We start from the raw sequence: 27,684 nt of genomic DNA on the forward strand, positions 1-27,684 counted from the left end.
TTTTTATACAAAATATTTATGAATCCTAGACAATAAACATACTTTACCTGAATCTTCTGCATGTCAATTACCTCCATTTGTAATTGACCGATTCGTGTCTCTCATAATTGTTTTAATTTTATTTATTAATTATTTAACTAGGCAAGTCAGTAAAGAACAAATTCTTATTTTCAATGGCAGCCTAGGAACAGTGGGTTAACTGCCTGTTCAGGGGCAGAATGACAGAGTTGTACCTTGTCAGCTCGGGGGTTTTGAACTTGCAACCTCCCGGCTACTAGTCCAATGCTCTAACCACTAGGCTACCCTGTCGCCCCATAATAGTTATTGCATAGTAAGTATTATCTGAGTCTATTGTGGGGCCATGTCCCTTTACACATCAGCCTGTTGTGAATGTGGAGCTCTCATAGCACTCATCTCCTCCCTGCTGTGATGAGCATGTCTATCTGGAGACGAGATGTAACAAGAGACCAAGGTGACATGACAAGCTGATATTGTCACATTATACCTAGCTTTGTCACAGCAATATCCTGTTACCAGGGGAGCTGGGCGTGTGGGTGTAAGGAGGTGGATACACAGACAGTAGGAGATCTACAATCACATCTGTCTTCATTAAAAGCTACGCTCCACCACGGGAATAGGAGAATCAACATAGACAGCTCTTCTAATTTATGTATTCATCAACTTCGGTACATAAGCATCTTTGTTTGTACCTGTTCCCCCATGACATACGCACAACACACACACAGCACACACACTGCATCTCCTCACCGGGCCAATGTACAGTACAGTACTCAAACCACGCTGGTCTTTATCTGAAATGGTTTTATTTAAATATAAATATGTGTACAAAGTTACAAGCAACAATAGCTCATTTTTAGCAAATAAAATCCTTAATACATTATTAAAAAAACAAAATGAACCAATCCAACAAATGGCAATTAGTTGTGTTCCCAAAAAGCATAGTTCATCTTTCTGCATTCAGTGATTGATGAACAACGGAACAGAAGGAGAGAAATTGTGGACCCAAATAAAATCAATCAAGATATAGATTTATATGTATATATAATATAAAGATACTTTACAGTAAATCAGCTTACAAGCTGTACATTAAGGCTTATATAAAATATAAAAATAAAGACGAGCGATGATCTTTTTTGAAATCACTTGGTTCACTTAGTGACGTTTGTTCTCCAATTGGGCCGACTGACCGGTAGCGCGGCTCTCGACACAAAATGGCAGTACAGGGTTCCAGTAGTGTCCAGAACCGGAATGCAACTGAGCCAGGTGCAGTAAGCAGTCTCTCAAACAAGCATAATGAACATGGAAAAGAAATGCTGAAGAGTTTCACTAGACACATCATCTGCATGCAACAGAGAAATAATCGGCCTTCTTCACCCATTTGTACAGTTGATCTAGTCAGTATTTCAGGGTAGTACTGTGTTTTTGTAAACATATTGAAGCTACTTGATTGTGTCATAAAGACTGGAGTGTGGATGGTGTCTGAAGAGGGACAGTTTCACAAGTAGAACCCATCTTAGCCTGTTCAAGTTGAGACTGCACCTTGAGATTATTCAAGTTCAAGATTGACACCATTTTACAAACCACATTCTCTGATTGTTCTGGAAATAGTCTCCATTTAGCAATCTGGTAAACACAGAAGTAATACAGTACCCAGAGGAATTCATCTCTATCCCTAACTCTTTCAATACACTGCTATGTACTGTAGCTCACCATCTTTGGGTTTTTCCATTTCCTTTTCTTGTCCTCCAGGGTAGAACGGTAACACACAGGCTGTCTCTCTATTAGGCGAAGGCCAGGATACACATTCTCTCCATACCTCACTCTGCTTTCACTCCCAGATAACCCACACACAAGCTAAACATATTGTTTTGCTAAGCGGTTTAGGGCTGCCATTGTGGAGCTCAGGCTTCTTTAAATTGATAGAGAGACACGAATGTGCTTAGAACTCCTTTCACATGCCGACAAACACCAAATGACCACAATGTGTTGACTCTTTTTTATTTTTTATGAAGACGTCTGTATTTTTTATTTTGTTCATAGTCTGTTACAAGTTCTATTTGTCTGAGCAGTCTGTTCTTTTTGAGAAATGTTAGCTAGGCTCCAGCATCCAGTTAGTTTAGGCCACCCAAAGTCATGAGATGCTCCTCTCTGGTGATTTCCAGTTTGCCTTCCTCCCATCCCCTCACTGGTAAAACAAAACCAGTGCCATGACAGAATAGCAGGCTCATCTCTGAAGTAGCAGACACTGTAGTAGATTATTTATTGATGGGGAATGTGAGTGGCACATCACAATCATTGACTCCATTGGGGCTCACTTGGAATGCCATTGGGACTCCATTGGGGCTCAATTGGAATGCCATTTGGGACTCCATTGGGACCATTCAATCCCAGAATGACAACTGAATAACAAATAAGGAAGGCAATCCATGTCACCTACATCTCCTTCCAAAACGTGTCCAGGAGAAGGAACCAACCAACCAGTCCTCTCTCCTCATGTTAGTCTGGCCACACCTCCTATAGAGATGACCAATGTTTCTCCTTTACATGGCCCTTCGCGCTCCACCCCCTGTTCCGCTGTCCAATCAGACGTGAGTCTGCATGCGTTGTGACGGCCGTCCGTAGTCGGACTGCTGGGAGGAGACCTGCGATGATGCATAGGAGAAACGAGAGGAGCTAGACACCTTGCTAGCCTGGTCTGATTGATCGTAGGCGTCCACCTTCTCGTAGGAGGCGGGCTTGACGTAGCTGGTGAAGGCTCGTCCATATGTGGTGGCGGTGGGCAGGTAGGCAGAGCCGCTGTAGACGGGGTCGGTGGGGTAGATGGCTCCGGGCTGGGCTGCCGCTGCCTGCTGCTGCTCGTAGGTGGAGCGGGCCCCTGTGGTGGTGGCGTAGCGGTGGGAGAAGTCGTAGATGCGGGGCTGTGTGGCTGCCACCACTGTGTGCTGGCCGTACAGCGGGCTGGGCGAGGGCAGCTGGGATGGTGTGTAGACAGGACGGGGGTTGGGCACGTAATCTGAGAAACCACTGCGGATCACCCGGTCCTCGTGAGCATGCACGTTGTAGTAGCCGTTAGTGGGGTCCTGAGGGGAGAGGAAATAACAACAGGGTGTTAAGTTGTTCAACCGCTTTTAAAGATACAGTATGTATATAGAGATTTCAGACTTTTTCAAAACACCCAGCAAAACAGCACATGCAACAAATGCTCAACAAATGTTAGCATTTTTTTTCCCATGCATGCATATTGTATAAACATTGTATAAGTGAGTGTTTCTCCTTACGGTTTTTACCTTGATGTCGGACCTCTCGTCCTCGTCCTCCTCCAGCAGGTCACTGTGTTCCGTCCGGGACGTCCCAGGAGACTCACTGCTGTTGGGGGCCTGAGGGGGAAACAACAGGCCCTACAATTACAAAGGTGGAACATCTTAGACTCAGATGAACATGAGCACAACAAAATGACTGTACTGTGTATCATCACATCATCACAGTAATATACATTATATACTGTATATCTGTTATATAAAGATGAAAAGGTATTTGAAAACCTACTGAAAGTGATTGAACGGAGGCATTTACCATCGGCTCCTTGACATCCTCCTCATCATCGTTGCCACGGGTAGCATTGTGGTCGCTGTGCACAATCTGAACTCTGATGTCACTCTTTGAGAGGCGTGTGCACTTTTTACCTGTGAGGATTCAAAAGAGACAGGTGATTTAGAAACGATTCTAATACTGCTTTTCATGCCTGTTGCCTTTATAGAAAAGGATTTGATTGTGCTCCTTTCATGAAGTTGAAACTAAGGGTTGGGGTCAGTTCTATTTCAATTCAGTCAGTTCACATTGATTGAAAAATATTGAGTGAATAGTCATTTACTGAATGTCAATTCATTTCCTTGAATAGGGTGAATTGACATGGAATGTAGCCCAACCCCAGTATGGCCCATATCTGACCTTCGACCTCACCTTTTCCGGTGTGCCTGCAGCAGAGAGAGACCAGGGTGACGACACAGATGAGCAGGACACACCCTCCGCCCACCGCCGCCCCAATGATGATCATCATGGGCAGGGCCTCTGTAAGGAGAGAGAGGAAAAGAGAAAAGACTCAGGATCTTGCTACTGATCAGAGACAGACAGGCAGGACTAGATCCAGTTTCCTATTCTAACGCCACTCTACTCATTCCCCCCCAACTAATCTCTGCCAACGCCTGCTCCTATATAAATGCATCTGCAGTAAGTCTCATGGTCCCTCAGAAACACACACACACACACACACACACACACACACACACACACACACACACACACTTAGAGTCCCCTGCGTCCCCACAGCCTCGGCTATTGTGTTTAATCTCTCTGGAAGAAGGGTAACAAGGCCTGACATGCAATGAAGCAATAGACAGTAATCTAATTAGAGATTCCAGGAGAGAGATACGGCGCACCGCTCAACTCTCCCGAGACCCCGGCTGAGCTGCCTTGATGTAAATTGCTGGCGAGGACCTTATTTTTGGTGTCTACTGCAACAAAGTCCTTCCTTCCTTACCTCCGCCAACTTCAGTGTGCAGAGTGTGTGTGTGTGTGTGTGTGTGTGGGTGTGTGTGTGTGTGTGTGTGCATGTATGTGTGTGTGTGAGTAAGTAAATTGTGGTTTAAGTAAATTTGAAGAGGGTGGCTCTCATACACTTAGAGAGAGAGAGGGAGCTAAGGGACCGCCGGCGGCTCGGCCCCAGGACACCTGTGGCCTGATCTAATTGACTTTAGTCCCCGATCAATATCTATGTTATTGGCCCAATGTATTCATTAAGGCCCACCATCTGCTGATTAAATTATATTGATTAAAATAGTATTATTAAGATAAGCACTCAATTGGAGTTCTGCTTTGACCTCATCTAACCCCTCTCTCTTCCCAGCACCGTCTCTCCACAGTGTTCGTCTTAGTGAGATTGGTCATGCTGACTGTGTGAGATGATAGATAATAAGGACCCCTGTCCAGTTCCTACCCGTACCTTGCTCCTTGAGGGTGACCAGCGCGGTGCCTGTGCCGAAGCGGTTCCATGCGGTGCAGTTGTAGCGGAGTAGGAAGTCCTGGGCCAGGGTCTCAGACAGGACCAGGGAGGACAGGACCCCGTGGTCACTGGTCACCGTCTGGACAGAGAAACGACCGGAGGAGCCCGAGGAGAGGGTCACGTCTCCAAACGTCCACACCTAGTGAGAAAGATGGGAGATGAACAGCAGGTGAGTGGCTAGCAGCGCTGTCAGAGCTCAGATCAACCACTACTTCCCATGTTTAGATCAATCCCTCTAACCAACCACCCTCCTTCCCCCTCTCTTTCCTTCTCTCTATTTTCCTCCCTCTCCATCCACCTGGCTGACATTGCTAAGAGCCGTAGGTCTAAATTGCCTCCTACGTCTTGCCCTGGAGGTAAGCCCTGTCAGCCTCTAAGCCCTGCCAGACCTGTGAGGCTGTGTAAGATGCTCCTGCTGGTGCTGAAGCTTCTCTCCTGCTGCTAGGTAAGGTCAACAGGGTGCCTGCCTCTCACTCCCCCTCAGACCCTAATTATCCTCTGTCAGAGCTGCACACGCACCCAGGGTCACCTGGCGGGTCAGCCCACCGAGGCCTGATGGATGCAGCGCTAATTGAGCCATGTGGTTTGGCTGCAGCCTGTAGAAGCCCCCCCCGAACCTTTCTGTTCTCTCTCTCTTTCTCATCCCCATTGAGTGGTGAAGGGATGATGTGTGTGTGTGAAGGTGGGGGGATTCAGTGTGTATTAAATGTGCACACACTTGTGAGCATATGCACGCACGCACGCAAACACACACACACGCGCACACACACACACACACACACACACACACACACAACATTGAAACAGGAAAGACAGGAAAAGACAAGAGGCTCACTTACAATCTTGTCAGGCGGGGGGCTGTTTCCCACCAGGCACTCTAGCTTGCCCTTGGAGTGCTTGACAGCGTGCTGTGTGGCGTCCGCTGTAATGATAGGTGGGCCTGGAGAGAGAGAGAGAGAAAGTGTTTGTGTGAGAGAGTCGTGGGGGAGAGAAAGAGGGAGATTTTGAGACATTGACATTTTAAACATAGATGCATTGTCAGATGGTTGACACATATCATGCTTGAGTAAACATTCTACTTAGATAATACCAATACCAATACCACGTGCATCTTTAATATTCTACATCTAAAAGTCAACCAAAAAAAACATGTTGAAAGTGATATTGAATTAGCCCTATTTTCAGACTATTGAGACTCATATGAGACTTACCGTTGACAGTGAGCGTGACGTCCCTCTCAGCCACACCGATGCGGGGGACGATGGCCTTGCAGGTATACGTCCCAGCATCCTCCTGGGTGACAGCCTTCAGCTGCAGGGTGTTGCCATTACTGAGCACCTGGGGAGGAAGACGAGGGGTAGGAGGGAGAGGAGAGGAGGGGTAAGAGGGAGACGGGAGGGAGAGGAGGGGAGAGGGGAAATCAGAGAGAGAGAGAGGGGTGGACAGGAGGGATAAGAGGGGAGGGAGAGGAGGGGAGGGAGAGGAGGGGTAAGAGGGAGACGGGAGGGAGGGGAGGGAGAGGGGAAATCAGAGAGAGAGAGAGGGGTGGACAGGAGGGATAAGAGGGGAGGGAGGGGAGCGAGTGAGTGTCTTTTTAGCAGCAGTTCATTGGGGCAGTTGTTGCAGCAGAACGGATGTGGCCGTACGTACAGTCTCTCCAGCTCCTACACTCTGTTTCAGTTTCATTTAATGGTGGTGACAATGCTGTGGCTTTAATCCCAGACATGAAGCACTCCAGCCACTGCTGCTCTGACTCCTCTGGAGTGACCATGCTGCTGTGGAGATTGTCCTAATTAAACGTTGCCGGCAGAGCATAACGTTATCATGGTGTGAGTGGGCCGTAGCCTTTAGAGGCTTCTACAGTTCGCTCTACACTTGCGCACTCGTTGGCTCATTGATCCCACCATTCCATCAAGCTGTGATTAATCCATTTCCTCTCCCTCTAAGCCCCTCCTCTCCCTCCCTCCCTCCTTTCACTCCCACTCTCCATTTTCTATTCAACCACAATTATAGAGTAACCTAATGAATCCATTACTGGTAGCTGTGTGAGGCATGGTGGCCGCGGTGCGTGTGGATTAGAGAGCACCGCCTGTTCTTTTCTTCCGGAGGACGTTGGTTCAGTCTGGGAGATGGGAGATGACAGCATGGCTTTTACAGCATCGCCTGCTGTCCTGCAGCTCTCTTCTCTTTAGCGGTGGCGTTTTTAGCAAAAGCTGCCTCTGAAATCCGATTAAACACCGGAAGAGAGGCTCCCTGGAGATAGCGCTGATAGTGTTGCCTGGGGTGGGGTGGGAGACCTTGAACCAGGATGATGCCAACTAAAGGTGGAACTGGGCTGTTTGTAAGCTACCTCACATATTCCTCCCTAGATGTTCTTTGTGTTGTGTCTTGGTCCGGGTTGAGGAGCGGTTTGAGAAGCTGTTCTCGGAGTGGGATGTGAAATGTGTCAGCTGGTTTTTAACTAGTGTGTCTCAACTGTGGATGTGATTGATTTAGTGGTCACGTTGTTATGACAGTGTCACCTCCCCTGCTGTCAGCAGTGTGAGAACCTGACAGTCATCACACACACTGCCTCTGAAGGTTTAGCTCTGATGTCTGAGGGCTTTCTCTCATTACACACTCACGTCCACACACACACACACACACACACACACACACACACACACACAGTATAAGTATTGATTGAGGTACTTGTCTTACCACGCTTGAGCCCTGTTTGGTCCAGGCCAGGGTGAGGGGAGGGTTGCCTGTCCAGGTGCAGGTGAAGGCAGCGTCCATCCCAATGTCCACGTTCATGGGCTTGGGCTCCGATAGCAGCCTGGGACCAACTGTAGAGGAGCCCAGGACACCATCAGAACTAAAACAGCCCTTATTCACCATTCATTATGACTTTATCATATCCCCTAAGGCATTTTCAAAGCACAAAGCACATTCCACAGTATCCTCCAAAGACACGATAACGAGGGTGGACATGTTCACAGACACACTACTCAGATTACACTACGGGCTACTAGTACAGTACTATGATACACTGATGTGCTCCACTCACATTGTACATCCACCAGGGTGCTGACGTTGGTGCTGCCCACTGAGTTGGACACTTCACAGGAGACAGGGTCTGTGAAGTACGAGTGGTCTACCGTCACCTCCAGGCTGTCCCCGTTCGCCTCTGAGATCGGGACTCCTCCCTTGGACCACCTGGACCACCAGATCACCACATCACATAGGGTTAGAATGTCAATTTACCACATCACATAGGAGTAGAAGGTCAATATACCAGCTCACATAGGGTTAGAAGGTCAATATACCAGCTCACATAAAGTTGGAAGGTCAATTTACCACATCACATTGGGTTACAAGATCACTTTGGTTTACCAGAACACATTGGGTTACCATGTCACTTTGGGTCACTAGATAATTTTGAGTTGTGCCATAATGATAAAGTCCAAACTGTACCAACTAAAAGGATAATAGTTCCATAATAATGCAGTACACACTGACTCTATGAAAAAAATGAACCCAATAAAGTGTAGGTTGAGGTGCTGTTTTTTACCTGTATCCTGTGATCTCAGGGTTGGCAGAGGCAGAGCAGATGAACAGAACCTTGGCTCCCTCCATGACAGTCTGGGGCTGGACGGACAGGGTCACTGATGGGGGGTCTGCAGGATGGAGGGGAACATTACTGAGAGGTGAACATAGTATGTGTCATATCTATCACTATGGAGGTGGCACGACTTCCACCGAAGTTGGTTCCTCTCCTTGTTCGGGCGGCGTTCGGCGGTCGGCGTCACCGGTCTTCTAGCCATCGTCGATCCATTTTTCATTTTCCATTTGTTTTATCTTGTTTTCCTACACACCTGCTTTTCATTTCCCTCATTAATTGTTGTATATTTAACCCTCTGTTCCTCCCATGTCTTTGTGTGGAATTGTTTGTTGTGCACATGATTACTGGTGCGCGTGGGGTTTGTACCCATATTGGTTATTTCTTTATGCCGTTGGTTTTGGTATTAAACTGCTCCGGCTATTACCTAGTTCTGCCCTCCTGCGTCTGACTTCCCTGCCACCAGTTACGCACCCCTTTACAGGAGGATTCTACTGTATATGAAGGCTGAATATGTGTCAGTCAAGGGAGAAGGAACAGGACAGCAGTACTAAAGGAAGCTCTGTGAACACTGGAGGTATGTGTCACTGAGCTAGGACCTATATGAAGGTGTGTGTGTTTGTCACAGAGAGGTTGGTGTATGAATCATTGAAGGGTGAGCGAGTGCATGTGCAGGAAGGCAGAACTAACCACTCTTCCATTAACTCTAAAGTGGTGCTGGGTGAAATGTATTTATTCAACCAAAGCCCTCAACTAATGCCTTAAGTATATAAATAAATCTATTATAGATGATATATGTGCATAGGCTACTACCTTGTCGTTATTGGCAGTATATTTGTCACTATAAACTTTACCTATAGGACTATTTCCCAATATCCACACTAGCATACTAGCATCCACAATAGCATACTGGTGTCCATGGACAATACATCAGTACATACTAAGTAGTATGCAACTGTGATAGTTGGTAGTTGAATGTATTTAACTCTGAGTTCTCCGTCCTCTGACATAGTGTTGTACCCATCACTAGGACGAGGGCACTATAGAGTGTTGTACCTTAGGTGTGTCCCCATCATGCGGGACAAGGACACTACAGAGTGACTGTAGGGGACACTAAGTGTCACTGAGGACACTCACGCTGGACGTTGATGGTGACGGAGGTCTGGAGTCCGGCGGGGGCGGCGGGGTTGAGGACGCGACAGGTGTAGGTACGGCCAGAGTCCTTGTCCTCCGGCACCACAGGAAGCATACTGACAGCCAGCTCCCTCTTCCCATCCTCCATCCGCGTCTAGGAGAGACAGATCAGAGACATGGAGATAAGACATCTACGATGTTTACTGTACATCTCAATGGCCAAGACAGACAAGAGACAGCTGTTAAACATGCAGAGGGAGTTATGAGTCCTTATTACATCCATGAATTAATATATTTTGGTCTCTAAAGAGACAAAGTGGTTTAAGTAGGGAAGTAAGGTTTAGAATAAGTGTAGCCTCATGTAAGGCCCTGCTGAGTCTTCCCCCTCTGGGTGTCTGTGTGACACTGTGGGACCTATATTTCTGACGTGTGAGGCATTCAAATTGCCATCCAGTACATTGGCATGGCAGTTAAATCATACATTTTATGATGCGCCTGGGGATATGTGCTGTTCCCACATTTCTGAGAGTGCTCCCAGTCAGCGCTCCTTGTTTGTCATCATCTTTGAGATCTATTTATTGCTCACAGGAATCAATACGCCTAAGTGAGGAAAGGGGTAGATTCTGGAGATATCGCCCGTCGCTTTCGAAGGACACACAAAAAAAACGCACGCACGCACGCACGCACGCACGCACGCACGCACGCACGCACGCACGCACGCACGCACACACACACACACACACACACACACACACACACACACACACACAGTGCTGTCAGACAGTGTTCAGTAATGGCAGAGGTGTCTGTGTCTGTATTTCTGGGCTTAGCCATGAGGAGGGGGCCGGGGGAGGGTTGTCTCACAGGCAGCTCTGGAAAAGGGCAAGAGCAGAGCAGAGCCCATTCCCTGGATGGACGGACAAACAGACAGCTGAATCAATGAATCACTTCCTCAGCCAGACACACAAAAAGCATTTTTACGCTAGATCGAGTCGCATCACTCCCTGTCACCACCCCTCACTCTGCCCCAAGCCACCTCTCCCCCTCTCTACCTCCCCTCACCTACTCTAGCCTTCCTTCTCTCTAAAAGCACCCGTCTTCTTTCTTTCTTCCTTTCTTTCTTTCAGTGAACTGTATCTCAGTATCTCCCACCCTTCTTTATTTTACTCCCACTTTCTCTCTCCCTATCTCTTCCTCTCCACTCCTGTCCCCCTCCTTTTCTCCACTGTGGGCTCTAGTCTCCTTAAATGTGTCATTTAGCATAGTTTAGCGTGGTCAGAGAGCATGACAAATGTGACTCTTTCCCGACTGCGGCTGGTTCACGCTCTGGCGCGTCCCCCCATTGTGTTTTGGCATTGTTGTGGGTGATTTCTCCTCAGCAGAAATTCTACTGTATCAAACGCTCATGCCTGTCTGAGCTTTGGCATGCTCCAGTTATGTTGTAGTGTCAGTGCATTAGAGTGCGATGGGAGGGGGAGTAGGAGAGAGAGGAGGGGGGTTCAGGTATGAGTTAAAAGGGGGAGGGGGACTGCAAAGAGGGAGGTATGGAGAGAAAGAACAGGTCCTGAGAGAGAAAGAGGGAGAAATAGAAAAGAAAATGAAGAAAATAGAGAGAAAACAGAGAAACGGAAAAGGAAGAGTTGGCTGAGTTGCTGCATTTTGAGTAGCTGCTGTACCTTGCCTTACCTGCTTAGATGGGCTCGGCTGTACCCTGCCATGGCCTGCTTGGATGGGCTCTGCTGTATCTTGCCTTACCTGCTTAGATTGGCTTGGCTGTACCCTGCCATGGTCTGCTTGGATGGGCTCTGCTGTATCTTGCCTTACCTGCTTAGATTGGCTTGGCTGTACCCTGCCATGGTCTGCTTGGATGGGCTCTGCTGTACCTTGCCTTACCTGCTTAGATGGGCTCGGCTGTACCCTGCCATGGCCTGCTTGGATGGGCTCTGCTGTACCTTGCCTTACCTGCTTAGATTGGCTTGGCTGTACCCTGCCATGGCCTGCTTGGATGGGCTCTGCTGTACCTTGCCTTACCTGCTTAGATTGGCTTGGCTGTACCCTGCCATGGCCTGCTTGGATGGGCTCTGCTGTATCTTGCCTTTACCTTAGATTGCTTGGCTGTACCCTGCCACCTGCTTGGAGATTGGCTTCGGCTGCTACCTGCCATGGCCTGCTTGGATGGGCTCTGCTGTACCTTGCCTTACCTGCTTAGATTGGCTTGGCTGTACCCTGCCATGGCCTGCTTGGATGGGCTCTGCTGTACCTTGCCTTACCTGCTTAGATTGGCTTGGCTGTACCCTGCCATGGCCTGCTTGGATGGGCTCTGCTGTACCTTGCCTTACCTGCTTAGATTGGCTTGGCTGTACCCTGCCATGGCCTGCTTGGATGGGCTCTGCTGTACCTTGCCTTACCTGCTTAGATTGGCTTGGCTGTACCCCTGCCATGGCCTGCTTGGATGGGCTCTGCTGTACCTTGCCTTACCTGCTTAGATTGGCTTGGCTGTACCCTGCCATGGCCTGCTTGGATGGGCTCTGCTGTACCTTGCCTTACCTGCTTAGATTGGCTTGGCTGTACCCTGCCATGGCCTGCTTGGATGGGCTCTGCTGTACCTTGCCTTACCTGCTTAGATTGGCTTGGCTGTACCCTGCCATGGCCTGCTTGGATGGGCTCTGCTGTACCTTGCCTTACCTGCTTAGATTGGCTTGGCTGTACCCTGCCATGGCCCATGGCCTGCTTGGATGGGCTCTGGCCTGCTTGGATGGGCCTTGCCTTACCTGCTTAGATGGGCTCGGCTGTACCCTGCCATGGCCTGCTTGGATGGGCTCTGCTGTACCTTGCCTTACCTGCTTAGATTGGCTTGGCTGTACCCTGCCATGGCCTGCTTGGATGGGCTCTGCTGTACCTTGCCTTACCTGCTTAGATTGGCTCGGCTGTACCCTGCCATGGTCTGCTTGGATGGGCTCTGCTGTACCTTGCCTTACCTGCTTAGATTGGCTTGGCTGTACCCTGCCATGGTCTGCTTTGATGGGCTCTGCTGTACCTTGCCTTACTTGCTTAGATGGGCTCGGCTGTACCCTGCCATGGCCTGCTTGGATGGGCTCTGCTGTACCTTGCCTTACCTGCTTAGATGGGCTCGGCTGTACCCTGCCATGGCCTGCTTGGATGGGCTCTGCTGTACCTTGCCTTACCTGCTTAGATGGGCTCGGCTGTACTCTGCTGTGCTGTGTTGGTGTTGTGTGGGTGTTAGTGGATCCTGATGAGATTGGGCATGGCCCTGCTCTCTCTAACCTGCCCTGGCCCGACCTGTTATCTGATTATACTGTAGTCTTTCTGTACCTTGGAGTATATGGCCGTGTCCATGACCTCTCCGTCTCTGTACCAGGTGATCTCGGCGGCAGGCTTGGCCCCCGAGGCGCGGCAGGTGAGGTTGTAGGGTGTGTGGGCCTTCACACGTATGATAGGACCCCCCTCCACCACCGGGTCTGTGGGGGGAACTACAGGGAGAGAAGGAGGAAACACAACGCATTCATGTTAGAGGAGAGAAACAACCCACCAAACTGAAAGCTCATTTTACAGTACACAGCTTCTGAATGAGAGGAACATCTAGTGAGATTCATGTGATGTGTTAACGCTGCATCAATTCATCCACTGCACACAGAGAAAACAATATCCTTTCATCATCGTGTTGGTTCACGAGGTGTGTTTCTACTTTGTAGACTGGAATGGAAACCGACAACATTTGGCTTTGAGAAGAAAAAAACAGAAGAGCTATTTAATTTTCTTCTTAACATTGAGACTGGCATTAGTACTCTCTTTTACTCCCACTGCTGCCCAGTGATGTTTCATCTGAATTGCTTATTTGTTCATTTATTTGCATGGTTTCGCACACGCTGCTGGCAAGCAGAGCGTGCCACCCCTGATGAAGGCGTCTATCTCCCCAGCCAATAACGGCAGGCGTAAACAGCAGCGGGCCTGCGCCCCGGTCTATCTCTCTCTCTTGCTCCCTCCGCTGAACCAATTTCTGTGTGTGTATCTGAATTGTCAAAGGTCCTTCCGCCACTGCGGCCCGGACACTAATGGAATCCGAGTGCTAGGTGATTTTAATTTCCATGCCGATTCCCTTGGCCGCTCTCCCGCCGTTGACTCCTTTGAATGCGCCGGATTGCTTTGGTCTCATCTGGCTGCATTGATTTACACACGCACGCACACACACACACACACACACACACACACACACACACACACACACACACACACACACACACACACACACACACACACACACACACACACACACACACTTCAAGACTGTGTATCTGTGTTCTCGAAACAGGCCTACACACACACCCCGGTCCCTGCTTGATTTGTTCCTGTCATAATGCGGACATTCTACAAGGCTTGAGGAAACAACATCTACCGCCTTTTCTGTCCACAAAGGCTAAGGTCAGTGTGACTGCGGAGGTGTCTCACGCTCACGCTAACCAATCAAACAGTCCATCCTCGCCCACCTCCACTCTGTGCGGTGCGGTGCGGTGCGGGCATTGTGAAGCAGGGTTTGGGTGTGTGTATGTGGGTGTGATCTCTATTGACTGTGCTGCACTGTGCTCTCTTGAGAGGCGCGTGGTCGTTGAAGTGTTCCTCATCATGGGTTGTCAGAATTCACATGATCAACCTTTCATTTGCTGCCTTTTCTTCTCTCCCTCGTCTCGCTGCTTACAAAACGCTCACAAAATGACAGAAACAAGCAGGGCAGTGGGGAGACAGTACAGTAGCCTAGCCAAGTTGTTGGTGCATAGAGCTGAGGCTCCAGTGTCTTCTGTAACTGTCTCTCTGCTTTGTTGGGTGCATTTGCCAGATCATCAGAGAGACGCTCAGTAAAGACTAACGAATGTGCTGCTGCCTGTTCCCCCATCGGCCACCAGGTGCCAGCAGTGTTTCACTGTCTGGGAGTCCCACGAGGGGCCCCTCTCTCTCCTCTCACCCCCCTCCGCCATCCCTCTCTCCACCACCACCCTCATCTCCCCACCTCTGGATGCCTGGTGAATATGTAGATCACTCACTTTGCGTTAATGTAAAAGCTGCCCCACGGTTGACAAATATTGTGACTCACTGTAAAATGTGCTAACTGTGCAGAACTTGACTTTTAAGTGTCCACGCAAGTCATTTGTGACTGCAGCAATCACATTATCCTAGACTTCCACAGTCTTGATTATCGATACTGAAGGAAAATAGTTTTTTTTGCTGGCTCTGTTGGGTTTGAAAAATATTTACAGGGCTGATATACGGCAGTAAGTACATTTTCCAGGTGTTATTTGTGAAAGTTGATAACAGCAGGTGATGTCATAAACAGTCCCAAGACATAGAAACCGTGAGCATTTTAAGTGTGTGTGTGTGTGTGTGTGTGTGTGTGTGTGTGGTACAAGTTCTGATGGGCTGGTACTTTTCAAAAACAGGTAACACCTCTGACGTGTATGTGTGTGTGTGTGTGTTCATCCTTCCAGTACAAGGTCAAAACATATTTTAATCCCAATTTTTATAAACGGAATATCATTTCACGGCAGTGGATGCACAGAGGTGTGTGTGTGTGTGTGTGTGTGTGTGTGCCTGTGTGTGTTTGTAGTAGCATAAATAGGGCAAGCAAATTGTAAGGGATTTGAGGACACATTAAGCAGTTACTTTGACATAGTGACTTGCGTTCTCCGTCACACGGTCAGAGTTAAGTCCAGAACAGCAGGGCTGACATGGAGCATAACATATTAAAGAGCTTTGCAGTCCCCTGGCACCAGCCTTCCTCTCTCTCTGTGCCATCTGAACGGATAGGGAGGGAGGGAGGCACACTGCTGCTGATGGGGACAGGATGGACAGATGTCTGCAATGATCCGCTACTGGGCATCTGCACTGGGGACTAACATGGCCTTGATGGAATTATGGGGAAGTGTGTCTGTGTGTGGCAATGTGTATCTGTGTGTCCTGTTCTAATCTCAGTGTAGACCAATTAAGTAGTGGATGTGACCTTTGGGTGCACTGGGGCTAACTACTGAAAGCAGCAAATCACTATAATCATAATCTTTCATGCCAACATAGCGGCCTGGCTAAAACAGGCTTGGAAGTCCTAAACCCCAAAAAAGGGATCTCGCAACCACACACACGCACGCACACACACACACACACAAACACACATAGACACTTTATGTATATATTATTGTGTGTCAGAACCATAATGAAGTTGGGTGCCTGACAACCTCCCTCTGTAGAGCCAACCTGCAGGTTTTGGCTGGAGGGCTGTTGTGCGGATCAGGGTGTGTGTTCCCCTGTGTGTGCCCGTTTGTGGTGTGTGTGTACAGCAGCTGTGTATCTTACCTAGAACAGTGAGCTTGGCTCGGTGGGAGCGTAGTCCGGCCTGCGTAGCCTGACACTCGTACACGGCGTCATCCGCCAGCTCTGCCGAGTCGATCATCAAGCTGTGCTCGCCTGATAGCGGGTCTCCCATTAAGGAGTAGCGTGTCCACCCTGCATTAAGCCAACACAAGGAATACAGAGAGTCAGAGAATGGGAAAGAAAACAAGAAAACAAACCCAACAATCAACAGCAGAACAACAAACCCAAACCGGAATGAAAAGACTGCAAAATGAGCAGACTCACGCCACAAACAAACGCCAAGGGCCTGTAAGACATAAATGGAAATGGTGCTGCACCACCCCCGGTTAAGCACTGAGCCGTTCAGTTGGCTGAGCAGCGTGGGACTGGCTAGGGGAAGGCAGCAGCTACATGCGAGACGGGGGCGTGAGGCGACTGACTGTCCTTTAAAGCACAGACAAAATCAAGATGTAGTGTCTAAGGTCAACCCCGAGCCTCATCCCCCTTCCCACTAGTCCAGAACACAGCTGAATGTCAGCGTGACACCAGCCAATTGATTATTCACCTTGGTACAGAAGCCTCAAAATGCTAAACAACAAATTAAACGCTCTTTGTCTGTTTGAGGTAGAAAGGCTGTCTGCAATATATTTGTTTCTCTCCACCTTCATTAATTTGAGTAGACAGACAGACAGAGAGCCAAGGCTTCCTAATGAGACCATGAATTGATCAGGGGGGAGAGAGAGAAGTAGTGGAGCGAGAGTGTGAGAGAGAAAGACAAAGAGAAAGAGCGAGATGGGAGACAGAGAGAGAGGGGGAGACAAAGAGGGGGGGTCAGAGAGAGAGAGAGGGAGTCCGAGAGATAGAGGGGGAGACAGAGAGAGTGAGGGGGGAGACAGAGAGAGAGACACACAGAGAGATGTTGGTCAGATCAGATACCTGGCAGATCTCTCTCTCCACCCAGCGCCAGGCCGTCTTTGGTCCACTGCACCATTCCCCGGTACCCCACGATAACACAGGGCAGAGTCACCGATTGGCCAGACACCACTACCTGGTCTTGGGGCTGCTGGGAAAAGTAGGCTGCTTGGGTAGCTGTTGGAAGAACGGGGGAGGTTTGATGAGTAACATGTAATGATATAGTCTAATAGCATTACTTGAGCCAAATGCATGGCCATATTTAGCCTGGCCCCATAATGGACTGGCCTGTTCATTCTGTTGTTTACGTGTTGCCATGTTGTTACATGGGGTGGATGGAAGAGGCGGAAAATATGTATTTTCCCTTTAAAATGGTGGCTGAGCTGAGCAGGACGAGTCAGCTGCCTCATGACTTATTTAACTCTTTCCCCAGACCATATGGCAGCCACCGCGTGGTGACACGAAACAAGCACACTGCGAAGGAGAGAAATCTGCCACTCTTTGGGGGAGCTTTTTGTTCAAATGGATGTTAAACAATCCAAACTCCATTAAGTGTCCCAGGGGAAGCATCCGTCTGAGCCTGCTCAACGTCAACCAAGACACCTGCCTCTGTCTGTTCCATTGCTGTGTTAAGGATGGGACACACACACCGAACATACACACACACGGAAAGCTGTTGGCTCGCCTTCACTCACACACACTGGAATACTCAACCACACTCACAACACACACCACTTGCGTCGCAACATACACCTGCACAAACACACACACACACACACACATAAGTTTGAATACGACTCCTTGTTTCCCCTGTTTGTGCCACGATGCTGGAGATTGAATATTACAAACCCAACTGGCAGAGGAAGAAGATGGCTCCCCTCCAGAGGTAGAGCTAAACCATTGGGGGAGATATGAAGAGAGGAAGGGGCTGAGAGAACAGATTTGGTTGGCTTTATCTCTCCCTTTCCCTTAAAAGAAAGAACCTTACTTTGTTTTTTAAATGCTCTCTCTCTCTCTCTCTCTCTTTCAATAGGAGAATGGGGGGGGGGGGAGCCAGGGGGAAGATAAAGAGGGGTCTATTCACTCAGTGCTAAGCCCCTCTCCAATGGTTCTCTGGGTGGGAGTGCTTAAACAGACAGGCTGGGGGGGGGACTCTCCTGGGGAAAGAAAAGCCGGTGAAAGGAGGGCAACATACGGCGGCCAGAGACGCGCTATTGTCCTCTTGTCCCTCTCTTTTAATAGGCCTCTTCATTTCCAATCAATCCTGCTAAATGCAAGTTTAATAGCTTTTCAATAGCAGATTTCCCCCCCCGAGGGAAGCTAGGATTTTCTCTCTCCTTCTCAACCCGCTCACCCCTCTCCTCTCTCTCACTCCATCATTCTCTCTAGCTTTTCTTTCTTTTCAAAAGGGGGCTTCCGAGGTTGGTTGGCGGTGTTTGTTCCCTACTCAATTATCCACTTCATCTAGGGCTGGACCAGGACCACTGACTGAACCCTGTTCTTCTCTTCCTCCCCCACTTCCCTAACCTCCCTCCCTCCAGTATAATCAGACCTGCCAAACAGTTAGTCCATCAGGAACGTGAGTTCTCCATGGCTCAAGCCTTGCAGCTTGCAGCTCTCCTAACACCTACTGCTTTTCCACGTCTGCCCAAGCACTCTCCTCCTTTCTTCTCCTTTTAGGATGAGAAAGATGGAGAAATGGAGAGAATCATGTATAATAGCAGTGAATATCACCAGGAAAGTCCACTAACCCCAATTCCCTTCATATTGCTAATGTGTTTAAATAAGCATATCAATCTGTGTGTGTATGGGCATGCAGGTGTATTGTTGTGTGTATATGTGTCTGTATCATAGACTGCAGATCAAAAGAGTCCAATTTGAGTGTCAATGAGCAGTGAAATGTTTTCATGCTCAGGCTATTAAGCATTTGGTAAAGGCTGGCATTTTCTAGTCATGCCTTCAAAACTGCTGCTTTTATAGGCTGTCTGTCCCTAATGTTCGTTTTTTTTTTTTTAGCTATATCGAGCATTTTCATAGGCCTCTCCGCTGGATGGCGCGTTGGGGATTTTCCTCTTTATGTTTGCTGCAGTATAAACATTGATTGCAATTAAGTATCTTGCCCACAGTACCTAAATGTTTACAATGGGCCATCCTTTATCACACTGGCAGGTTGTTAGAAATGGATTACATCTGTTACCTCTGTTACTCTCTCTCTCTCTCTCTGTCTTTCTCTCTCTCTCTCTCTCTCTCTTTCTCTCTCTCTCTCTCTCTGTCTCCCTCTCTCTGTCTCTCTCTCTGTCTCTCTCTCTCTCTCTGTCTCTCTCTCTCTCTCTCTCTCTCTCTCTCTCTGTCTCTCTCTCTCTCTCTCTCTCTCTCTGTCTCTCTGTCTCCCTCTCTCTGTCTCTCTGTCTCTCTGTCTCTCTCTGTCTCTCTCTCTCTCTCTCTCTCTCTGTCTCTCTGTCTCCCTCTCTCTGTCTTTCTCTCTCTGTCTCTCTGTCTCTCTCTGTCTCTCTGTCTCTCTCTCTCTCTCTCTCTCTGTTTCCTCTCTCTGTCCCTCTCTGTCTCCCTCTCGCTCTCTCTCTCTTCTCTCACACACACATGTATGGGTACATTTTTATATATAGCCTGTGTGATACAGACTGACAAATTGCTTCACACCATGGAGTGATTCATTGCATTCCAAATTCCTTATTGAGAATGCTCAACAAAACATCTCCGCTGGCTAATGAGTCATTGCATATTCCTTTAATTCCTCCTTGCTGAATTAGCCAATTCCTTGACGGTGTATTAGCAGCTTAATTACATGAATACATTTCTGACAGGGGAGAGAGGGAGTAAAGGAGAGGACAGGAGGGGAGAGGGGCCGTGGGTGTGAAGTGGTCCTTGTGTGTTGCTGTCTACCGTCTCTCTCTCTCTCTCTCTCTCTCTCTCTCTCTCTCTCTCACTCTCTCACTCACTCACTCACTCACTCACTCACTCACTCACTCACTCACTCACTCACTCACTCACTCACTCACTCACTCACTCACTCACTCACTCACTCACTCACTCACTCACACACACATTCAGTCTACTTACAGAGGGACCCTTGTCAATTGGCTGCCATTGAAACTACACTGAAAAGGAAGGTGGATGACCTGTGGGTTTATTTGTTTTAAACACCTTATTGAGGAGGTGTGTGTGTGTGTGTGTCCATCCCTCCAGTACAAGGTCAAAACATATTTTAATCCCAATTTTTCTGAACTGAATATCAATTCACGGCAGTGGATGCACAGAGGTTAGTGTGTGTGTGTGTGTGTGTGTGTGTGTGTGTGTCCATCCCTCCAGTACAAGGTCAAAACATATTTTAATCCCAATTTTTTTAAACGGAATATCATTTCACGGCAGTGGATGCACAGAGTGTGTGTGTGTGTGTGTGTGTGTGTGTGTGTGTGTGCCTCTGAGTGTGTGCCTGTGTGTGTTTGTTGTAGCATAAATAGGGCAAGCAAATTGTAAGGGATTTGAGGACACATTAAGCAGTTACTTTGACATAGTGACTTGCGTTCTCCGTCACACGGTCAGAGTTAAGTCCAGAACAGCAGGGCTGACATGGAGCATAACATATTAAAGAGCTTTGCAGTCCCCTGGCACCAGCCTTCCTCTCTCTCTGTGCCATCTGAATGGATAGGGAGGGAGGGAGGCACACTGCTGCTGATGGGGACAGGATGGACAGATGTCTGCAATGATCCGCTACTGGGCATCTGCACTGGGGACTAACATGGCCTTGATGGAATTATGGGGAAGTGTGTCTGTGTGTGGCAATGTGTATCTGTGTGTCCTGTTCTAATCTCAGTGTAGACCAATTAAGTAGTGGATGTGACCTTTGGGTGCACTGGGGCTAACTACTGAAAGCAGCAACTCACTATAATCTTAATCTTTCATGCCAACATAGTGGCCTGGCTAAAACAGGCTTAAACCCCAAAAAAGGGATCTCACAACCACACACACGCACGCACGCACACACACACACAAACACACACAAACACTTTATGTATATTTAACACTTAAGTGTCCTCATCATGCTAGTGTAGTTTCCATGGACAAGCAGGGAGACTCAACAACCTACTTCAGCTACACAGGCTCCCCTTGGTTATACAATGACACTTAAAGTGTGTGTGTGTGTGTGTGTGTGTGTGTAGACTCAGGCTAAGAGGTTCTGAGCTCAGTAGAGGCAGGAACAGTTTCTATTTTAGGATAATCTTGAGCGTCCTCTCTTCCCATCCACTGAAGTCCGGCTCTAGAGAGCACCGCCTCGATCTAACAGGCTCTATAAACATGAACACTCTCAACTTGACTGGGCAATTGCTCCATGCAGTAATAATTACAAATTTCAAAAAATATAATCAAATATCTACTGGTGTCCTGTATACTCTGACAGTAGCAGTGTTCTATGTGTCAGTGGTGTTGGTGTGGATATTCCACAGTAGCAGTGTTCTATGTGTCAGTGGTGTTGGTGTGGATATTCCACAGTAGCAGTGTTCTATGTGTCAGTGGTGTTGGTGTGGATATTCCACAGTGGCAGTGTTCTATGTGTCAGTGGTGTTGGTGTGTATATTCCACAGTGGCAGTGTTCTATGTGTCAGTGGTGTTGGTGTGTATATTCCACAGTGGCAGTGTTCTATGTGTCAGTGGTGTTGGTGTGTATATTCCACAGTGGCAGTGTTCTATGTGTCAGTGGTGTTGGTGTGTATATTCCACAGTAGCAGTGTTCTATGTGTCAGTGGTGTTGGTGTGTATATTCCACAGTAGCAGTGTTCTATGTGTCTGTGGTGGTGGTGTGGATATTCCACAGTGGCAGTGTTCTATGTGTCAGTGGTGTTGGTGTGTATATTCCACAGTGGCAGTGTTCTATGTGTCAGTGGTGTTGGTGTGTATATTCCACAGTGGCAGTGTTCTATGTGTCAGTGGTTTTATTTTTTTTATTTATTTATTTCACCTTTATTTAACCAGGTAAGCAAGTTGAGAACAAGTTCTCATTTACAATTGCAGTGGTGTTGGTGTGTATATTCCACAGTAGCAGTGCATGACCTGGCCAAGATAAAGCAAAGCAGTTCGACACATACAACGACACAGAGTTACACATGGAGTAAAACAAACATACAGTCAATAATACAGTAAAAAAAAAAACAAGTCTATATACAATGTGAGTAGCAGTGTTCTATGTGTCAGTGGTGTTGGTGTGTATATTCCACAGTAGCAGTGTTCTATGTGTCAGTGGTGTTGGTGTGTATATTCCACAGTGGCAGTGTTCTATGTTTGTCCTCTGACAAATCAACTGTAAATTTCGGTGTTCCTCAAGGTTCTGTTTTAGGACCACTATTGTTTTCACTATATATTTTACCTCTTGGGGATGTTATTCGAAAACATAATGTAAACTTTCACTGCTATGCGGATGACACACAGCTGTACATTTCAATGAAACATGGTGAAGCCCCAAAATTGCCCTCGCTAGAAGCATGTGTTTCAGACATAAGGAAGTGGATGGCTGCAAACTTTCTACTATTAAACTCGGACAAAACAGAGATGCTTGTTCTAGGTCCCAAGAAACAAAGAGATCTTCTGTTGAATCTGACAATTAATCTTAATGGTTGTACAGTCGTCTCAAATAAAACTGTGAAGGACCTCGGCGTTACTCTGGACCCTGATCTCTCTTTTGAAGAACATATCAAGACCATTTCGAGGACAGCTTTTTTCCATCTACGTAACATTGCAAAAATCAGAAACTTTCTGTCCAAAAATGATGCAGAAAAATTAATCCATGCTTTTGTCACTTCTAGGTTAGACTACTGCAATGCTCTATTTTCCGGCTACCCGGATAAAGCACTAAATAAACTTCAGTTAGTGCTGAATACGGCTGCTAGAATCCTGACTAGAACCAAAAAATTTGATCATATTACTCCAGTGCTAGCCTCTCTACACTGGCTTCCTGTCAAAGCAAGGGCTGATTTCAAGGTTTTACTGCTAACCTACAAAGCATTACATGGGCTTGCTCCTACCTATCTCTCTGATTTGGTCCTGCCGTACATACCTACACGTACGCTACGGTCACAAGACGCAGGCCTCCTAATTGTCCCTAGAATTTCTAAGCAAACAGCTGGAGGCAGGGCTTTCTCCTATAGAGCTCCATTTTTATGGAACGGTCTGCCTACCCATGTCAGAGACGCAAACTCGGTCTCAACCTTTAAGTCTTTACTGAAGACTCATCTCTTCAGTGGGTCATATGATTGAGTGTAGTCTGGCCCAGGAGTGGGAAGGTGAACGGAAAGGCTCTGGAGCAACGAACCGCCCTTGCTGTCTCTGCCTGGCCGATTCCCCTCTTTCCACTGGGATTCTCTGCCTCTACCCTGTTACGGGGCTGAGTCACTGGCTTACTGGGGCTCTCTCATGCCGTCCCTGGGGGGGTGCGTCACCTGGGTGGGTTGATTCACTGTTGTGGTCGGCCTGTCTGGGTTGGCGCCCCCCTTGGGTTGAGCTGTGGCGGAGATCTTTGTGGGCTATACTCGGCCTTGTCTCAGGATGGTAAGTTGGTGGTTGAAGATATCCCTCTAGTGGTGTGGGGCTGTGCTTTGGCAAAGTGGGTGGGGTTATATCCTTCCTGTTTGGCCCTGTCCGGGGTGTCCTCGGATGGGGCCACAGTGTCTCCTGACCCCTCCTGTCTCAGCCTCCAGTATTTATGCTGCATTAGTTTATGTGTCGGGGGGCTAGGGTCAGTTTGTTATATCTGGAGTACTTCTCCTGTCCTATTCGGTGTCCTGTGTGAATCTAAGTGTGCATTCTCTAATTCTCTCCTTCTCTCTTTCTTTCTCTCTCTCGGAGGACCTGAGCCCTAGGACCATGCCCCAGGACTACCTGACATGATGACTCCTTGCTGTCCCCAGTCCACCTGGCCATGCTGCTGCTCCAGTTTCAACTGGCCTGGGCCCTAGGACCATGTCCCAGGACTACCTGACATGATGACTCCTTGCTGTCCCCAGTCCACCTGGCCATGCTGCTGCTCCAGTTTCAACTGTTCTGCCTTACTATTATTCAACCATGCTGGTCATTTATGAACATTTGAACATCTTGGCCACGTTCTGTTATAATCTCCACCCGGCACAGCCAGAAGAGGACTGGCCACCCCACATATGCTCTCTCTAATTCTCTCTTTCTTTCTCTCTCTCGGAGGACCTGAGCCCTAGGACCGTGCCCCAGGACTACCTGACATGATGACTCCTTGCTGTCCCCAGTCCACCTGACTGTGCTGCTGCTCCAGTTTCAACTGTTCTGCCTTATTATTATTCGACCATGCTGGTCATTTATGAACATTTGAACATCTTGGTCATGTTCTGTTATAATCTCTACCCGGCACAGCCAGAAGAGGACTGGCCACCCCACATAGCCTGGTTCCTCTCTAGGTTTCTTCCTAGGTTTTGGCCTTTCTAGGGAGTTTTTCCTAGCCACCGTGCTTTTACACCTGCATTGTTTGCTGTTTGGGGTTTTAGGCTGGGTTTCTGTACAGCACTTTGAGATATCAGCTGATGTACGAAGGGCTATATAAATAAATTTGATTTGATTTGATTCTATGTGTCTGTGGTGTTGGTGTGTATATTCCACAGTGGCAGTGTTCTATGTGTCTGTGGTGTTGGTGTGTATATTCCACAGTGGCAGTGTTCTATGTCTCAGTGGTGGTGGTGTGTATATTCCACAGTAGCAGTGTTCTATGTGTCAGTGGTGTTGGTGTGTATATTCCACAGTGGCAGTGTTCTATGTGTCTGTGGTGTTGGTGTGTATATTCCACAGTGGCAGTGTTCTATGTGTCTGTGGTGTTGGTGTGTATATTCTACAGTAGCAGTGTTCTATGTGTCAGTGGTGTTGGTGTGTATATTCCACAGTAGCAGTGTTCTATGTCTCAGTGGTGTTGGTGTGTATATTCCACAGTGGCAGTGTTCTATGTGTCTGTGGTGTTGGTGTGTATATTCCACAGTGGCAGTGTTCTATGTGTCTGTGGTGTTGGTGTGTATATTCCACAGTGGCAGTGTTCTATGTGTCAGTGGTGTTGGTGTGTATATTCCACAGTAGCAGTGTTCTATGTGTCAGTGGTGTTGGTGTGTATATTCCACAGTAGCAGTGTTCTATGTGTCAGTGGTGTTGGTGTGTATATTCCACAGTAGCAGTGTTCTATGTGTCTGTGGTGTTGATGTGTATATTCCACAGTAGCAGTGTTCTATGTGTCAGTGGTGTTGGTGTGTATATTCCACAGTAGCAGTGTTCTATGTCTCAGTGGTGTTGGTGTGTATATTCCACAGTAGCAGTGTTCTATGTGTCAGTGGTGTTGGTGTAGATATTCCACAGTAGTAGTGTTCTATGTCTCAGTGGTGTTGGTGTGTATATTCCACAGTAGCAGTGTTCTATGTCTCAGTGGTGTTGGTGTGGATATTCCACAGTGGCAGTGTTCTATGTGTCAGTGGTGTTGGTGTGTATATTCCACAGTAGCAGTGTTCTATGTCTCAGTGGTGTTGGTGTGTATATTCCACAGTGGCAGTGTTCTATGTGTCTGTGGTGTTGGTGTGTATATTCCACAGTAGAAGTGTTCTATGTGTCAGTGGTGTTGGTGTGTATATTCCACAGTAGCAGTGTTCTATGTGGTGTTGGTGTGTATATTCCACAGTGGCAGTGTTCTATGTGTCAGTGGTGTTGGTGTGTATATTCCACAGTAGCAGTGTTCTATGTGTCAGTGGTGTTGGTGTGTATATTCCACAGTAGCAGTGTTCTATGTGTCAGTGGTGTTGGTGTAGATATTCCACAGTAGCAGTGTTCTATGTGTCAGTGGTGTTGGTGTGTATATTCCACAGTAGCAGTGTTCTATGTGTCAGTGGTGTTGGTGTGTATATTCCACAGTGGCAGTGTTCTATGTGTCAGTGGTGTTGGTGTGTATATTCCACAGTAGCAGTGTTCTATGTGTCTGTGGTGTTGGTGTGTATATTCCACAGTGGCAGTGTTCTATGTGTCTGTGGTGTTGGTGTGTATATTCCACAGTAGCAGTGTTCTATGTGTCAGTGGTGTTGGTGTGTATATTCCACAGTAGCAGTGTTCTATGTGTCAGTGGTGTTGGTGTGTATATTCCACAGTAGCAGTGTTCTATGTGTCAGTGGTGTTGGTGTGTATATTCCACAGTAGCAGTGTTCTATGTGTCAGTGGTGGTGGTGTGGATATTCCACAGTGGCAGTGTTCTATGTGTCTGTGGTGTTGGTGTGTATATTCCACAGTAGCAGTGTTCTATGTGTCAGTGGTGTTGGTGTGTATATTCCACAGTAGCAGTGTTCTATGTGTCAGTGGTGTTGGTGTGTATATTCCACAGTAGCAGTGTTCTATGTGTCAGTGGTGGTGGTGTGGATATTCCACAGTGGCAGTGTTCTATGTGTCTGTGGTGTTGGTGTGTATATTCCACAGTAGCAGTGTTCTATGTGTCAGTGGTGTTGGTGTGTATATTCCACAGTGGCAGTGTTCTATGTGTCAGTGGTGTTGGTGTGTATATTCCACAGTAGCAGTGTTCTATGTGTCAGTGGTGTTGGTGTGTATATTCCACAGTGGCAGTGTTCTATGTGTCTGTGTTGTTGGTGTGTATATTCCACAGTGGCAGTGTTCTATGTGTCAGTGGTGTTGGTGTGGATATTCCACAGTGGCAGTGTTCTATGTCTCAGGGGTGTTGGTGTGGATATTCCACAGTGGCAGTGTTCTATGTGTCAGTGGTGTTGGTGTGGATATTCCACAGTGGCAGTGTTCTATGTCTCAGTGGTGTTGGTGTGGATATTCCACAGTAAAAGAGATAATAAGAGGGGGAGGAAGCACAAGCAGGAAAAAAAGAATACAAAACAATCAGCAAAAAAATGTCCCGCTCAGAATAAACAAGCCTCTCCCCAAATACCATCTATTGTACTGTGTCTAGATAAGGCCTCTAAATCGGGCTGCAAATGCAAGCTCCATTTCTCTGTACTGAATGGTTATCCTTTTGTTTGACTCAGGGTCTTTTGTCTTCCTCTCATTGTCTCTTGCTGCATGTGCTTGTGTGTGTATATGTGTGTGTATGTGTAAATATCCCTCTGTATGTGTGAGTGTGTGTAAAACGACAGCACATAATGCTTAGGCAGCCGAGCAAAATAATTTGTTCCAATGGGGATCCCTGCTCCCTACCGTCTCAGGTCTGATTGGGCCAGACTGTAATCTCATTACCATGTCTCCTACAGGAGTTGTGTGGACTTGGAGCGAAGCGAGCAGAGGATACCACCCACCACCCAAACACCACCATAGTCTCTAGTCTCCAGACACAGGCTGAATCTGTGACCGCCTGCATCTGCTTCTCTGGTCTTAGGACATGGTCCTGGCTGAAGCATTCCTGTGTTTGTCTCTCTCCCTTTATCTGGCCTTGTCTCTCATGCCTTATCTCCTCCCCACCTCGCATTCCAGACGCACTTTTCTTCTCTCTCTACCCATAACCCCCCTTTTCTCCCCTTTGTGTGTATTTTTGTGTCTAAATTGCAGTCTAACAGCTTTTTAAGAGCTGTTTTGCTGGAGTTTAATCCTCCTA

At 47.7% G+C, this 27,684-nt stretch overlaps 1 protein-coding gene across 7 annotated transcripts in view; it reads right to left on the reverse strand.

The window, feature by feature from the left end:
- Positions 1 to 807: 807 nt before the first annotated feature.
- kirrel3l (kirre like nephrin family adhesion molecule 3, like) overlaps positions 808 to 27,684 on the reverse strand; it is a 61,149-nt gene continuing 34,272 nt past the window's right edge. The window contains exons 2-15 of one of the 7 annotated variants that reach the window (XM_065027971.1): positions 17,106 to 17,258; positions 16,173 to 16,322; positions 13,149 to 13,306; positions 9,819 to 9,969; positions 8,634 to 8,739; positions 8,130 to 8,278; positions 7,781 to 7,908; positions 6,292 to 6,418; positions 5,920 to 6,020; positions 5,021 to 5,219; positions 3,982 to 4,089; positions 3,595 to 3,704; positions 3,309 to 3,398; positions 808 to 3,101 (exon numbers count right to left, since the gene is read on the reverse strand). In XM_065027971.1, the coding sequence (XP_064884043.1) occupies positions 2,604 to 3,101; positions 3,309 to 3,398; positions 3,595 to 3,704; positions 3,982 to 4,089; positions 5,021 to 5,219; positions 5,920 to 6,020; positions 6,292 to 6,418; positions 7,781 to 7,908; positions 8,130 to 8,278; positions 8,634 to 8,739; positions 9,819 to 9,969; positions 13,149 to 13,306; positions 16,173 to 16,322; positions 17,106 to 17,258 (2,228 nt within the window). In that variant the 3' untranslated portion in view covers positions 808 to 2,603. Of the gene's footprint in view, positions 3,102 to 3,299; positions 3,420 to 3,567; positions 3,705 to 3,981; positions 4,090 to 5,020; positions 5,220 to 5,919; positions 6,021 to 6,291; positions 6,419 to 7,780; positions 7,909 to 8,129; positions 8,279 to 8,633; positions 8,740 to 9,818; positions 9,970 to 13,148; positions 13,307 to 16,172; positions 16,323 to 17,105; positions 17,259 to 27,684 lie in introns of all 7 variants that reach the window. The other 6 variants (XM_065027970.1, XM_065027969.1, XM_065027968.1 and 3 more) reach the window with 6 other exon arrangements.

This window comes from Oncorhynchus nerka, linkage group LG14, assembly GCF_034236695.1.
Source record: "Oncorhynchus nerka isolate Pitt River linkage group LG14, Oner_Uvic_2.0, whole genome shotgun sequence".
NCBI lineage: Eukaryota > Metazoa > Chordata > Actinopteri > Salmoniformes > Salmonidae > Oncorhynchus > Oncorhynchus nerka.